The sequence below is a fragment of the Rhagoletis pomonella genome, unplaced genomic scaffold (genome assembly GCF_013731165.1).
Source record: "Rhagoletis pomonella isolate Grant_MI unplaced genomic scaffold, Rhpom_1.0 Rhpom_scaffold_00006, whole genome shotgun sequence".
NCBI lineage: Eukaryota > Metazoa > Arthropoda > Insecta > Diptera > Tephritidae > Rhagoletis > Rhagoletis pomonella.
In genome coordinates, this window is record NW_023458560.1 from 25784070 (window position 1) to 25798413 (window position 14344).

Below are 14344 nucleotides of genomic sequence, written 5' to 3' on the forward strand. Positions count from 1 at the left end.
GTTAATATAAGCTAAGAAAACTAAGATATCTTTAAAATATAGTTGCATAATTAACCGCGAAAACTAGCGCTGACATTAAAAAGGAAAATGTTTAATTTTTTAGAGTTAATTGGTTTCTTTTTGATTATGTTGCTTTGAAATAAGTGCCGGCCACCAAATAATCAATTTACGATGCGATTTAGTCAGCCAGCGTTGAGCTGTGTAACGTAAAATATTTTGCGGCCTTCACTGCCTTCTTTAGCTATGATTACGCTGAGGTGAAACTTTGCGAAAATGGCCATGAAATTGTGTACATACATTCAAAGCCGGTTCACCTTTAAGTTGATGATGCTGCTGGAGTTCAGATGACTGCTGTTAAGCGTTGCTCAGGCTCTGAACTTATGACCTTATAGGAGCTTGGCTTTGACTTTTGCCATGGCCCCGTCTAGGCATAACCGTAAAACCAATTCTAGCAACTATGTGCGTCTACACATGCGGGGATTTGCGGGGATGCGGGGATGCCTTAAAACTGAAAGTTAAACAAAATATAACCAAAACAGGAGCAATTGCAACAACTGAAACAACCGTGAACGTCGAAGTCTACGCCCAAAGCCATTATCTCTACAACTGGAAACACCACTTCCGGTGAGTCGAAATCGTCTTCTGTTATTGACAGGTCTAGGTCGATTTGACAGTTTGACCTAGGGCTCCAAGCCGCAGTAGTGCGCCAAAATCGGCCTCTAAATTCGCCCAATTCTCAAGGAATGGGATGAGGAAAGATTTTCAAAGTTAAACTTGTGTAAGACACCACACAGACGAGATCAAATGTGGTTTTTAGGGAACAGTATACGACCACCAGAACGAGCCTCATGTCTTGCTTTATGGGGGCTCGTGGTCGGGAGCATCCTGATAGGTCTAACAGCGAGCCACTACGGCGATAATCGTTCACGTAGACTTTCGCGCGGCTACCAAACTCTTGGAGTGCTCCGGTGGACTGGGAAAACCTTGGACCACCTCCCAGCTGTGAGAGTTTCGGATGGTACCATGGACTTATCAAGCGAATTATCACTACAAGCCAAAGTGTCGACCGACTATTTGAGACCGAAGGAATAGAAAATGACAGTACCTTTAACTACACTAATTATTCGTCGGAGCGTACGAACAAAGACACACGAGTGTTTTGACGGCCAAAAAGAATGCGTCAAAAAATAAGTCGAAGAAAGACGCATAGACTTTTTTGGCGCTTAAGAAAGACACGTGACCAAAGCCTAAAAAGCGAATATTCCAATAAATTTTCATGACGTGTGCTTCTTCGCCGTCAAACAGATTTACGCGTCTTTCTTCGCCGGAATTTTTTTACACGTCCCTATACGAAGGTAACTTTTGAATTGAGCTCGAGTCTGTTTTCGTATACCCCGATTTATTATTTATATGAAAAAAGTTACCCATACACATACCAAAAATTTTAAACTATAAAGTGAGAGAAATTATATAAGGTGTTGTTACTAGATCAGCTGATTTTGTGCAATGGTTTCACGGCTTCGAATGTCAAATTGAAAAATTCTGTTTGCATTTCCACACACACTCTTACAGATTTTGATAGTTTACGCCGCCAAAGCAAAAACAAAATACATGTAGGTAAATTTTTTTTTGTAATTCCGTTATCACCTTATATTGATTCGCCTTAACTAAATCATAAATGAGAATCGTCCAAGAGATGACTGAGCTCATCAAATAAAAAAAAAAAATCATAGAAAAGAGTGTGAATTTTTTTTTTCAAAAATATCACCTCTATTCTTAGATAATAGTCAATTTAATCGTATGAGCTTATTCACTATGAACTTGTTGAAAAAGCCTTGCGTAATAACCATACCGATGGAACAAGCGAATAGCTTTAAAATCTAACCAAAACAAAAACTTAAATGAAAGCAAAGGTTAAAAACGTAAACCAGAATAAAAAAAAAACCTACTACTGGACAATGCTTCGATTAAAAAACAATTTTCTCATTACTTAAATCGAAGTACATTGCCCAAAGTAGCGCTAGGTTCTCTGCAAATTTAATTTACAATTTTTTCGTATTCGGGAGACGTTCGTTCGCTTACCAGCTTCGTCTGGCATAAGTTGAAAAATATGATCTGGCGGTTGTGTTGCAGCCTTGACATTACGTGGCGCTGCCGGAGCATCTTCTAAAGGCATTTGAATTTACAATTTTTCAATGAAATTCAAATGTCCATATTTGTTTTATTTTGTTGATCGATTTTGTTGTAGTTGTGAATGTTTAGCGATTCAAAATAATTTGTATTTAGTTTTTTTTTTTTTTGAAATTTTTTATGGTTTCAGTTTAAGACGAAAGATGATGATAGAGTTATATGAGTGGCACATAAATCAATGCATTGATATTTATATAAATGTTGTTGAGGAAAGAGAGAAAAAAGAGAGAAAATGCAAGAATTTTTGTTTTCGTTAAATATAGTTTTATAGATAGTAATGCAAAGAAAATGAGTGTGAGGGGTGGAGTGCTTTTTTGCTAAATTATTGAGGTAGTTACAAGAAATTTTCTCTATTTAAAAAATACAATTTTTTTTTCTAAATTATTAAAAAAAATCAGTAATTAAGAAAAATTCAAATTCATTAAAAAATAATTTAAAAAAATAAGGAAATTTGATAAAGTCTCAAAATTTCTAAATTTTCAGTAGGTTGACTAGCACGAAACAATTTTTTTTTCCAAAACGGAAAATTTTAATAAAACGCTTTAAAATCGACTTAAATTCACAGATAAAATTTACCTTAAACATTTTTAATACCAAAATTTGTTTGGAGAAAAATTTTTTTTTTATGAACCTTACCAATTCTCAATACTAATTATTTATTAAAATTCTTGTTTTCTTTAGTTACTTCACCTTTTCCCCCTTCACCCATACGACGCACTCTCCTCACTTTCTTCGCATTTTTATGTTTACAGATTGTGCAATGATGTTTTAGAATTAACAAATAACAAGAAGAAATTGACTAAAACTTTAACTCACCTAAAGTTCGCACCGTCATCACCTTGCTCATCAGTCCATCGCCGAGCACATTTCGACCGACTATCTGAAATTCGTACGTAGTACCCGAAGCCAAACCGTTGATCGTCACTTGCGTGCTGCCCGACGGGGTCACCGAAATGGTCTGCCAGTCGGCAGCGCCAGCCTCGCGATACCAAATCGTATAGTCCTGTTTGTACTCAGAGCCGCCACTATAGCCGGGCATCCACTGCAACGTAATCGACGACTCAGTCGCCTTGCCGGTGATGTTGTATGGCGCATGCGGTTGTGTACCTTCGATAACCAGCTGTGTCACTGACATCAATGTGGCCACTTCATTCGAGACGACACACTGATAGTAGCCAAAGTCTTCGCCGCGTAAATTTTCAATTGTTATATTGCCACCAGACACTTTGGCGCGCGTACGTTGTGATTCGGTCAATTCGCCGCCATCTTGCCGTTGCCATTTGATGGTTGGTCGTTGTGTGCCCTCCGCTTCGATGGCATCGCAATGCATTTCCACACTGTCGCCCACCTTGCGCTGATACAGCGATTCGGGTTCGACGGTGAATGTGGGCGGCTTGCGCACCAGCACCTCCATGGGACCGGACGACCCCTGAGTGCCTTGCGCATTGTACGGTGTGCAGGTGTAGCGGCCCTGATGATCCTCGTTGACGCGCGTAAAAAGCAATGATCCGTTGGCCATCACGACAATGTCTTTCATTTGATACGGCTCGAGGAGGCGCTTATCTTTGGTCCAGGTGACATATTGTAGTATAGGATTGGATTTAATGTAACATTGAACGACGCCCGCCAAACGGAAGGGTAGATACTGTACAGTGGGTGTGAAGGTCACTTTGGCAGGATCTGGAAGAGCAGAGTATGCAGAAGATCTCATAAATATACATGCATTACAAATCTATGCTAAATTAGCTCAAAGTAATGTATGTAAAGATAACGGCCTGTAGTCATAGCCAAACTAAAGTCGGCTCTAAATAAATTAGAGCATCAAAGAATCGACCCCTTTCTCTATATGTTCTAGTTGCTAACCAAAAAAACCCCAACATGTTATAAGCAAATGCGATAACAAGTTGCATTGATTGTTTGTGATGCAGATCGTAAGATTATTGACACAGTTGCAAGGCCATGTGACTCCAGACATGACGCTGGAAACTGAGACCACTGCTAACTAAATACTTGTTTATTGGAAAGCAAATCTGAACATAGTGTAGTCGGAGACGCAGGTTACCCCAATTCATCTATACTTTTGACTCCAATCAGAAATCCGTCCACAACAAAAGAAGAAAAGAAGAAATTTATAAAAATAAAAATAATTCCTAAAATATTAAATTTTCTAATGACTGCTTTTTAGATGTAATATGAGCCAGATTTCTACACCCTCTAAAATAAAATGCCTGAATGAACAGATCGAATCGAAGTTTCTTTAATCTTTCGAGAAGTTGACGGCTCGATTGCCAAAGGATGAAACTTCGAACTTTTGGCCGAACTTTTCGGTAACCCGAATATTCGGTGCGGCACTAATAAACAGTTCACATCAGTTATCGTTTTTTTTTTTCTTAGCATAAAAACAAGTAATGCCTTTGGTAACAAATTTTTAATGATTTCTAACAAAAAATTCATCTTTTGTTGTAAAATTCTTAAGTTTAAAAAATCCTGTCGCTATATACACGTGTATTCGGTTAACAAAACACCAGTCTTCCAGCAGTAGGTTGGGCGCTAAGTTTCGGACCCGTAACGTAAAAACAACTTCTAGTGAAGAATTCAAACAAAGCCTCGGATGAGACCTCCGTTTTGATGACGACCACGGCACTCATTTAAAAGACACCGATTTGAGGGCATGTACTTGGACCGGACTCTTAATGGGGAAGGTTTCTCTGCCTGGCTGGTTGATGTCCTCGCCATCAAAGAATTGTTTTGGACGGGGCAAGGCAAACAATGCCTGGGCTCTATCGACAGCTACTACAGCTGCCATGTAAAGAGGCGCGAATCCGGTATTTGATTTGTGGTGAGAGAGAGACTACGTCGCCGAGTACTATCGTTGACCCCGGTGGCCGAACGTCTAGCCAAAATCCGCATCATAGCGAGATTCTTCAACATCTCGGTCATCTGCTCATTACGCTCATGCCCCGACGTAAGAGAAGGACGGGGCGTGCAAGAATTTCTTCTATGAGCGCTTGGCGCGTACATATGAGTGTTGCTCCCGTCTCGATATGAAAATCGTAGGAAGTCGTAGGAAATGAATACTCCAAGACGAAACTATCGATAATGGCTGATCTACTTCGCCGGGGCCCAAACATGGTATTATGTAGATTATGTAGAATTAAGCTCTCTTAAAACATTTTAGTTTGTATAGTAATATTTGTAATATAATAATATCAATCGAATTTATTTAAACAGGTGGCAACCATGTTAAGGAATATTTTTCAAATCAAGCTTTGTAAACCAATTTATTTTGGCACCCTTAGTACAACAACTTATTTACCTTATAAATTTAATGGAATTAAAATTTTTAACCAGATCGCAGCCCTATTCAAAAGTGTTTTGGAAACCAATATTTTGTAAGCCTACTTTAGTTGTATACCCACTTTGTAATAATATTATTATTTATGTATGTCCTCAATTAAGTGAATTGAAATCGGTAAAAAAATTGGTTATGGATAAATAGTTAAAATTAAAAATAAAGAGGCTCAAAATCCATTTAAGTAAAAACTACATAAGTAATACCATTTTTGAAAACACTTAACAATACTTCTTTTTTATATTTTTCTATATAAGAATTTTTCTGATTGGATTCAAAATTTTACAAATGTAAATATTACAGTTTTGAAGTTAATTTTTTTCATTCATTGTTGTTTTTTTTTTGAGAATTTAGCACGCTAAGAATTTATAAGATTACTGATTATCTCGACCAAAATGGCGCATCAAATGGAACTGGTGCCCATGCAAAGATCCCAGACGGATATTAGTGAAGGCCAAATGAAACATATTGCTATAGAAAAAGCTAACAAAGGTATGTACGCCGAATTATTTTCTTTTTTCAATCTTTTTCAATACGTTTGCATTTTCGAATGCACTTTGAGATTGCAGCTATAAATACCAGATTCAGTGGCAATGTTGATTACGATATGATGCTTGTAATGTTCAAGGAAAGTTTTCTTAAAAAATGGGAAAAAATGACACCATCTCCGGACACGGGTGTGCAAGGCTTCGATGAATTGGCTACGATTGGATTAGGCTCGTTTGGTAGAGTGGTGCGTATAGATACGATTTTAGATAGTTATAAACAAAAAATAATAGCAGTTGCTGTGCATTGTTTTTTTTTATTAGAAATTAGTGCGCGAAAAATCGACGGGTAATTACTATGCTGCCAAATTTGTGCTGAAAGAAATGGTCGTTAGAACGAAACAAGTGCCACATATATTCAATGAGAAACGCGTGCTACTCAGCATAGATTTCCCTTTTGTCGTTATGATGGAATTTTGTCGAAAGGACTTTGATAACTTAATCTTCGGCTTGCCGTTCATAAATGGCGGCGAACTTTTTACCTATCATCGCAAGTATGAAATACTTTTTTTGGTTTGCTTTAAATTTATACTAAAGGTTCAATGGATTAAACCCCCCCCTCCCCCCACATAGGGTGCGTAAATTTTCTGAGAAACAAGCACGTTTTTATGCCTCACAAGTGCTGCTTGCTTTGGAATATCTGCACAATTTGCAATTGCTGTATCGCGATTTAAAGCCAGAGAATTTATTGATTGATAAGAGAGGCTATCTCAAGCTTACAGATTTTGGTTTTGCTAAGGTAAGTAGTATGAAAAATTTGAAGATGCATACATATGTACATACATGCATGCATGTACATTAGGGCGGTCCTTAAATGAATGAAGAATATTTTTGAATCAGATTTCCTGAACCTCAATCCCTACGTCGGTGCAACTATAGTCGAATCACATATAAATTTTGCTCCCGATAGGGGATGGTCACGCCTTGTGTGGCACAAGGGGAAAAGTTTAAATTCCTCTATGGAGATATGATACCTTTGTCCGTGGTATTACCGATTGTGGGGTGAGACAGAGAAAAATCCTTCATTTGATTTTTAAGGAATACCCTACTGCACATACATATCGACACATGCATGGAAGATCGACCTATCTCGGTAGCCAGTTCGAAAACGCTCTATCTCAGAAAACTTTTCAGGAACGCCCTACTTCAGAATTTGGTTGAGGAATGCCCTATCTCAGTTGCCGATTCAAAAACGCTCTATCTCAACACATTTTCAATGTATTTTCAGCTGAGATAGGGCATTTTTGAACCGAATTACGAGATAGGGTGTTTTTAAATCAAATTCTGTAAACCAGTGTAGTCAATGCCATCATATCCGCACCGTTCGTTCGATTTTCCAAAATGAGTTGTCAAATTAAAAAGCTTGGACTGCAGATGTGCAATAAAGTCTTACTTTTTTGAAAAGAGCTGCCACCTTTTAAAAAATTATATTAAAATTATTTAAAAAAATAAATCAAGTATTACAAAATGGGCACCAATAGAAAGTATTTAAAAAACTTGGTTTCTGAATTTAGCTGTAGGTTGCCAACGGTTTAAAAAATCAAATTTAATTAATTAAGGGAATTAGGTAAGCGGAATATGTATCACCATAAATATGGGTGCCACGCGAAAGGAATTTCAGAAGATAATCGTCTGAAAATATTTTGAACAGGGTTGCCATCTGCTTGAAATGTTGAATTTACTTAACTTATTAATAAGTTATATGAAATATTAAAATATGGATGTCAAACGAAAAAGTGTTAACAAATCTCTTTGAATACTAAGAATATTTTTCGAGGTGTTGGAAGAGGGTTGCCACCTCTTTCAAAGTTAAATTGAAATTATTTAATGATTATTCGAATCCTTTATTTCTGAACTATATTTAGCGGGATTACCACAAGTGTAAAATATCAAATTCAACTTAATTCACCAGTTAATTAAAATATGTATGTTAACAAGATTTCAGCTTGAAAATACTTTCGAAGATGGCCGCCACCTGCCAAAAAGGTTTTATTTAATTAACTAATACAAAAATTATATGAAATATAAAAATACGGGAGTCAAACGCAAGAGTGTTAAGAAATCTTTAGTTTAAACATTTAAAATATTTGAAGAGGGTTGCCACGCGTTAAAAACCTAGCAATCAAATTATTCAATAAGTTGCATGAATTATTAAATGATGAGTATCGATCGAAATGGATTTGAAAAGGCTTTATATCTGAAATATGTTTTAAAAGATCTAATTTTATTTGGATTAAAAATTTTATTTTTTAATTAAGGACTTTTCTTGTCGGTATATAGGTACATAGGTCGTTTCAGCTGACACGGTGTACGGTTTTACTTCGATGGGTGGTTGAGCTCCTTGAATTACCCAAATAAAATTGTAGTATATGCATTAAATGTGTTTTTTCTTTCTTTTCTCATTTATTTTAAAGAGAGTGGAAACACGTACGCTGACATTGTGTGGCACACCGGAATATCTGGCACCTGAGATAATTAAATCCAAACCCTACTCTACCAGCGTCGATTGGTGGGCCTTCGGCGTATTAATCTATGAATTCGTGGCTGGCAGTTCCCCATTTGCCGAATACAATCGGGACATGATGGGAATGTATGGTAAAATTTGTGATGGCACTTACAAAATACCACAAATGTTTCCACCAGCGCTAAAGGACTTAGTTCAACGATTATTGATTGTAGATCCCTCAAAAAGGTGAAATACGTAAAATTTGTCTGCTTATTTAAAAAAAAAAACCACTAAAATACGATTATCTTTTAAAAAAAGACTCGGTTGTATGGCTAATGCACAGAAGGATATTAAAAATCACGAATGGTTCAAAGGCATCGATTGGTATGGTCTATTAAACCAACAAATATTGCCACCTTATGTACCAGTTATCACAAATATGGAAGATCTTTCGAATTTCGATAAGTATACTGAAGATAAAAAGTCTACAAAATCGAAATCAAATAAATATCCGGAAAAATTCGCTGAGTTTTGATTGATAAATTTACTATTTGTATTTTTTTTTATTGTTGTGACTCGATAACTTACTATGTATGTTGCGATTATAAAATAAAATCAGTACAGTTAACACTAAATACTAGCAAGAATTTCATATAATTTGCAAATATAATTTGACAATTCTTCATTTATTATGTACTTACATTCAACATTTAAATAAGCCGAAGCACTTTGCGGATCTCCAATGCCATTCGTCACCTCGCACAAATATTGACCGGAATCGTCAGCGCTAACTGGATTTATAATTAGCGAACCGTCCTTGCGTATTGTGACGCGCGTCTCCAGTGAGGCCACCTCCCGTACGGGAGAGCCCTCGCGAAACCATCTAACGGTGACATTGCCGGGCATTGCTTTCGCTTCGCACGAGAATATCACCTTTTCGCCCTCGAGTTTGGTTTGATTAGTGGGCGGCACCTGTGAAAAAACGAAAAGAAAATCTTTTGTTATAGCAAGAGCGTTAGTTCGTAGAAGAAAAAGGAACAAAAATATCAGCATTTCTTTTAATAGTAAGCATACATGTTTGGATCTAGTAAATTGTTGTAAGATTAGGTAAAACATAAAGATTCAATTAATTTCAATATTGTAAATAGAAGGTTGAAGATGAAATAAAAAATTAGGAGAGATGATATATGGGTGTTTCCATGATGTCGGACGAGACATTCCTACCACTCCAGAGTTATATAAATCATACGAAAACGGAAGTCACTTATAAACAAAATTTGCCATTGTATAGCTTTTATATCGTCTCCTGGTTGACAAACAAATTAGGTGCGCTTGGAACACTGGTGCCGAGAAAATCGATGAAAAGGACATCATAACGGACGTGACAGAAACAAACAGAAGTGGTTTCAGAGTACATGTAAAAATAAGCAAAACTCTGTGATTCCTTTGAGGTTTCCGTTTCCTAAATATTCTTTAAACAAAGTCAAATTACGGACTATTACAATCAATTAATTGTTATTCGGAAGCAATCCATTGTTGATTTAATTTTGCATTAAAAAGTGATAACGGACGTGATAGATTTTTCCCCCATACAATATATTTACTTTTAATACTTATATAAATTAATTTTTTTATTTAATTTTTTCAGTTCTATTCTCCCCCGTTCGCGGTTTTATAACCTTTTTTCACCATATGAATACGAACACGAATTTTAAAGTTATGATACCGTTTGAACTCATTTACTTGCATTTTCCCGTCAAAAACAAAAAATTTTGGAAAATATGTACTATTTGAGACAATATTTTATCTGTGATTTAAATATACATACACTCATACATATCTTGTATTTTAGCATCATTTTATTACACCGGAACTAATTGAGAGTGGTTTTAAAAAACCTTGTCATATTTCCATACTATATTTAGCATCACTAATAAAATAAATCAGTGGAAATAACACAAATAACGATGGCGGGAAGTCATATACTAACTCATTCAGTTCCAATTTTATAAAGCAGCACATTAAAAAGGCACATATTATGTACATACGTAAGTATGTAATTAAATTATTTACGGCATTGCATGAAAATGTCATAATGCATAGTGCATAGCTACGGTGACCATCCGTCCTGTATAGGGATGCAAATTTTGAGCAGTAACATCGATACATCGATGTTTCTATGCATCGGAGAAAAGAACATCGATGCTAAAATATATCGCCAGAATAACATCGATGGTTTCCGATGTTTTACAATTTGTTCATTTCTAGTTAAATTTAAAGCAATGTTGAATATTAATAATTATGAATGTATTTTCCTGTATTTTATTATCCTTTCTATACCCTTTCTATTATTAGAATCAAAATGCATACCATCGTAAGTTTGTTCGGGCCTAAAGATATTAGGCCTGATCTTGTTGAAATTCTAAGGGGTGTTTGGTTCCTTTTTTAACGGCTAGGTTATTAGTATTCAGAATGAATCCAACAATTTTGTTAAGCTTGGGGCCGTTTTTTATGAAAAATATTGTGGAAAAGCAACAACAATTTACAAAGTTAAGAAGTTATAGCTGCTATTTGGGAGATCACCACATCTACTAATCAGACTTCTTCAAGCGCGGTCACTGAGGAGATGTGGTGGTCTCCGAAATAGCAGCTATAACTTCTACCTTTTGTAAATTATTGTTGATTTTCAATAACATTTTTCATAAGAAATGGCCTCAAGCTCAATAAAATTGTTGAATATAATTGTCATAAGGTCATGAATAACAAAAAAAAATTCTGAATGGATAATAAATTTAAGGTCAGTCAAACATACCGAAAGAAAGTCGGAGAGTCTCCTTAAAGTCGATGTTTAAAACATCGGTAAAACTTCCATCGACGTATCGTCAATTTCGCGATGTTAGTAAATTGTAAACATCGATGGCAAACATCGAAAATTGAACCGATATTATCGATGTTTCAAAAACATCGATGCATCATTTGCATCCCTAGTCCTGTATTATACGGAACAGTTCTCTTTTTTGACACATTGTCCTGGTAATTTATTTATTTTATACGGGACACCAAATGTTCTGTATTTATTTTAATGTCCTGTATTTGTCCGTATTCGGTGTTTCGACGCCTTAACAGCCAGGGCTGCCAACTTGGATCAAACGGTGCCAAACCCTATTTTACATCAAATGGCACTTAATTTTTCAATTTGGTACTTTTGAAAAATAGTAATATTTCAATACGTTTTTGTGAAATCCTTTATTTGTACACTCTAAAAAATCGGTTTAAAAATCCGACTGTAAATCGAGTATATTTTTGCTTATTTTTGCTTATTTTTTAAATTTTTTGGTAAATTTACACGACGAATATGTATTTATCTTGTTTACACATTGTCGTGTGTAAAAATCCTTTGTGTTTGCGACTTTACACAATTCTGCGGATGAAATCAAAGAGCAGATGTGTATTTTGTAGCTTGGACACACTTCAGTAGTAAATTTACGCACACCATAGCAGCTATATTACAATCTAAAAAGTCCGAAATTTAAAAAAACTATTCGTTGAATAATCGAGCATGTAATTTCGCGAATAATAAGGTAGGAAATCAGTAACCTACTTTTAGCTAGGAAATTTACAGATTTTTTTTTAGAGTGTACTTCTTTTTCTCAACTCAAATTTTTTAATTTCTAAAGGTTATTCAACTGGCTTATCTTATTTTGGCATTGGACTTTTGTTTTAGAAATGGGGTTCTTATTTTATTGCTAAATGGGAAATATGAAAAAGCATAACAACTTTTTTGCCACTTTTATTTTTCTATTTGGCACATTTTGGCACTCAATATGGCACCTTATAGCGAAGGATAGTTGGCAGCCGCTGTGGTATAGTGGTAAGCAGTGCGCGCTTCCACTCCGCAGCGCCAGGGTTCAAGCCCTGGTCAAAGCAACATTGCGAAAAAAACAATGTAGAAAAAAGGTTTTTTATTAACAGTGGTCGACCCTCGTCAGGCAATGGCAAACCTCCGAGTGTATTTCTGCTATGAAAAACAGCGTATTATTGCAATACAATCGCCGTTCGGAGTCAGCGTCAAACTGTAGGTCCCTCCTCTTTGTGTGACAACATCAAGGCGCTCGCCACAAATCGGAGGAGAAGCTCGGCCAAACACTAACATACGTGTAAGCGCCAATCTATTATTAGTATTAGTTGGCAGCCCTGTTAACAGCTCATTTAAATTAATCCTGGACCCTGAACAAGGGGCACATCCATACTTGGTTTGACAAATTACTCATTTTAGACCATATTGTTTCTTCTGGATTTAGTATAGGCGAATATGGTCCCAAACGAAGATACAACTTAAAATCTCAAAATCGTACAGTGAATACGAAATTTTCTGAATTTAAATTGGAAATTTCTGAATTTGAAATGAAAATTTTCTGAACTTGAAATGCACTTTTCTGAATTTAAAATGGAAATTCTGAGTTTGAATTGTAACTTTCTGAATTTGAAATGGAATTTCTGAATATGAATTGCCATTTTCTGAACTAAAACTGAAAAAGGTGTAGAATTAGGTATGTATGTTGTTTATTGGAAAGATGACGTGACATCTGACAATGGAATAATAACTGGTAAGTTTCATTGACGCTAACACCAGAATTACTTGGTGCCTATTGCCTTTTGACAGGCGAAAATACTATCTGATTCCAAGTTCTCCCACCTTTTTCTAATGTTTTAATTATTATTATTTTTTTTTAATTCATACAACGTGTATCTATGTATATGGGGGTATTCCGTCGTCACGGATGGGATATTTGTAGAGCAAAAAGTTTCTTTCTTTTTTAAATTTAACCAAAAATTACTCAGGAATTATGAATTTCTGCACCTAAATAAAGAATTAATGACTACCAATTACGAAAACAATTCCAACTTAATTGTAAGTTGTTTCTTCTGCCACGGGTGAGACAAAAAAATAACCGACTTTTTGAGCAGATATGTCTTACGGGAGGTATATTAACAAGGCAAAAACTATAACAACCAACTAAATACAAGATCAATGGACCCACATTGATCACCTTTGATTCATTGCGTTTTTGACGCAAATTATGAGATAGGACGTTCTGCAACTCAATTCTGAGATAGTGTACTTTTCAATAAACATCTGAAGTAGGATGTTCTTGAAAAGTTTTCTGAGATAGGACGGTATCGAACTGGCTGCCGAGATAGGTCGATCATTCACTAAGGTAGGGATGCACCGCAGAGGTGCACGCAGTCGACGTCGCGGGCAAACTGCACCTAGGTACATATGCACCTATGCATTCGGTTTGCTTAAATTAAAAAAGCATCACTAAATAACGCACCAAGCATTGAATTCCAATTATTTTGGCTTTTTGGTTTCCCAAAAGCACTAAATTTAGTGCAAAATGCACGACCTTGGCAACAGTGAGCTGAGCACATGCAGTGTTGGCAAAATTTTAATCTGATTAAGGATTAAAAATTAACGATTAAAATGTTAATCGCGATTAAAGATTAAAATTAATTAATCGTAATCATCTGTACGATTAATGATTAAATTTTTTAATCGTTAATCGTCGGTTTTGATTACGATTAATTAATTTTAATCATTAATCGTTAATCCAATTAAAAATAAAATCTGATTAAGTGCTCTAGTTTGTTCGAATTTGAGACCAAACAAGAGTTGTAGTTATTCTTTTGTGTTTCACGCTTATAAAAACACATAATATATAAAAAAAAATAATTATTATTTTTATTAGTAATACATAAACAGGGAATTTTTACAACCCATCGCACATGTGCAGAGGCATATTAAAACCT

The 14344-nt window shown here is 35.6% G+C and overlaps 2 protein-coding genes across 2 annotated transcripts in view; one reads left to right on the forward strand and one right to left on the reverse strand.

Moving 5' to 3' along the window:
* The window catches only part of LOC118741852 (protein turtle-like), a 129426-nt gene that overhangs the window by 87280 nt on the left and 27802 nt on the right, over nucleotides 1-14344 (reverse strand). The window lies entirely within an intron of this gene.
* LOC118740544 (cAMP-dependent protein kinase catalytic subunit 2-like) lies at nucleotides 5938-9068 on the forward strand. The gene is made up of 6 exons (XM_036472121.1): nucleotides 5938-6034; nucleotides 6112-6275; nucleotides 6352-6581; nucleotides 6661-6826; nucleotides 8502-8779; nucleotides 8852-9068. Exons 1-6 carry the CDS (start codon nucleotides 5938-5940, stop codon nucleotides 9066-9068), a joined length of 1152 nt encoding a protein of 383 aa, XP_036328014.1.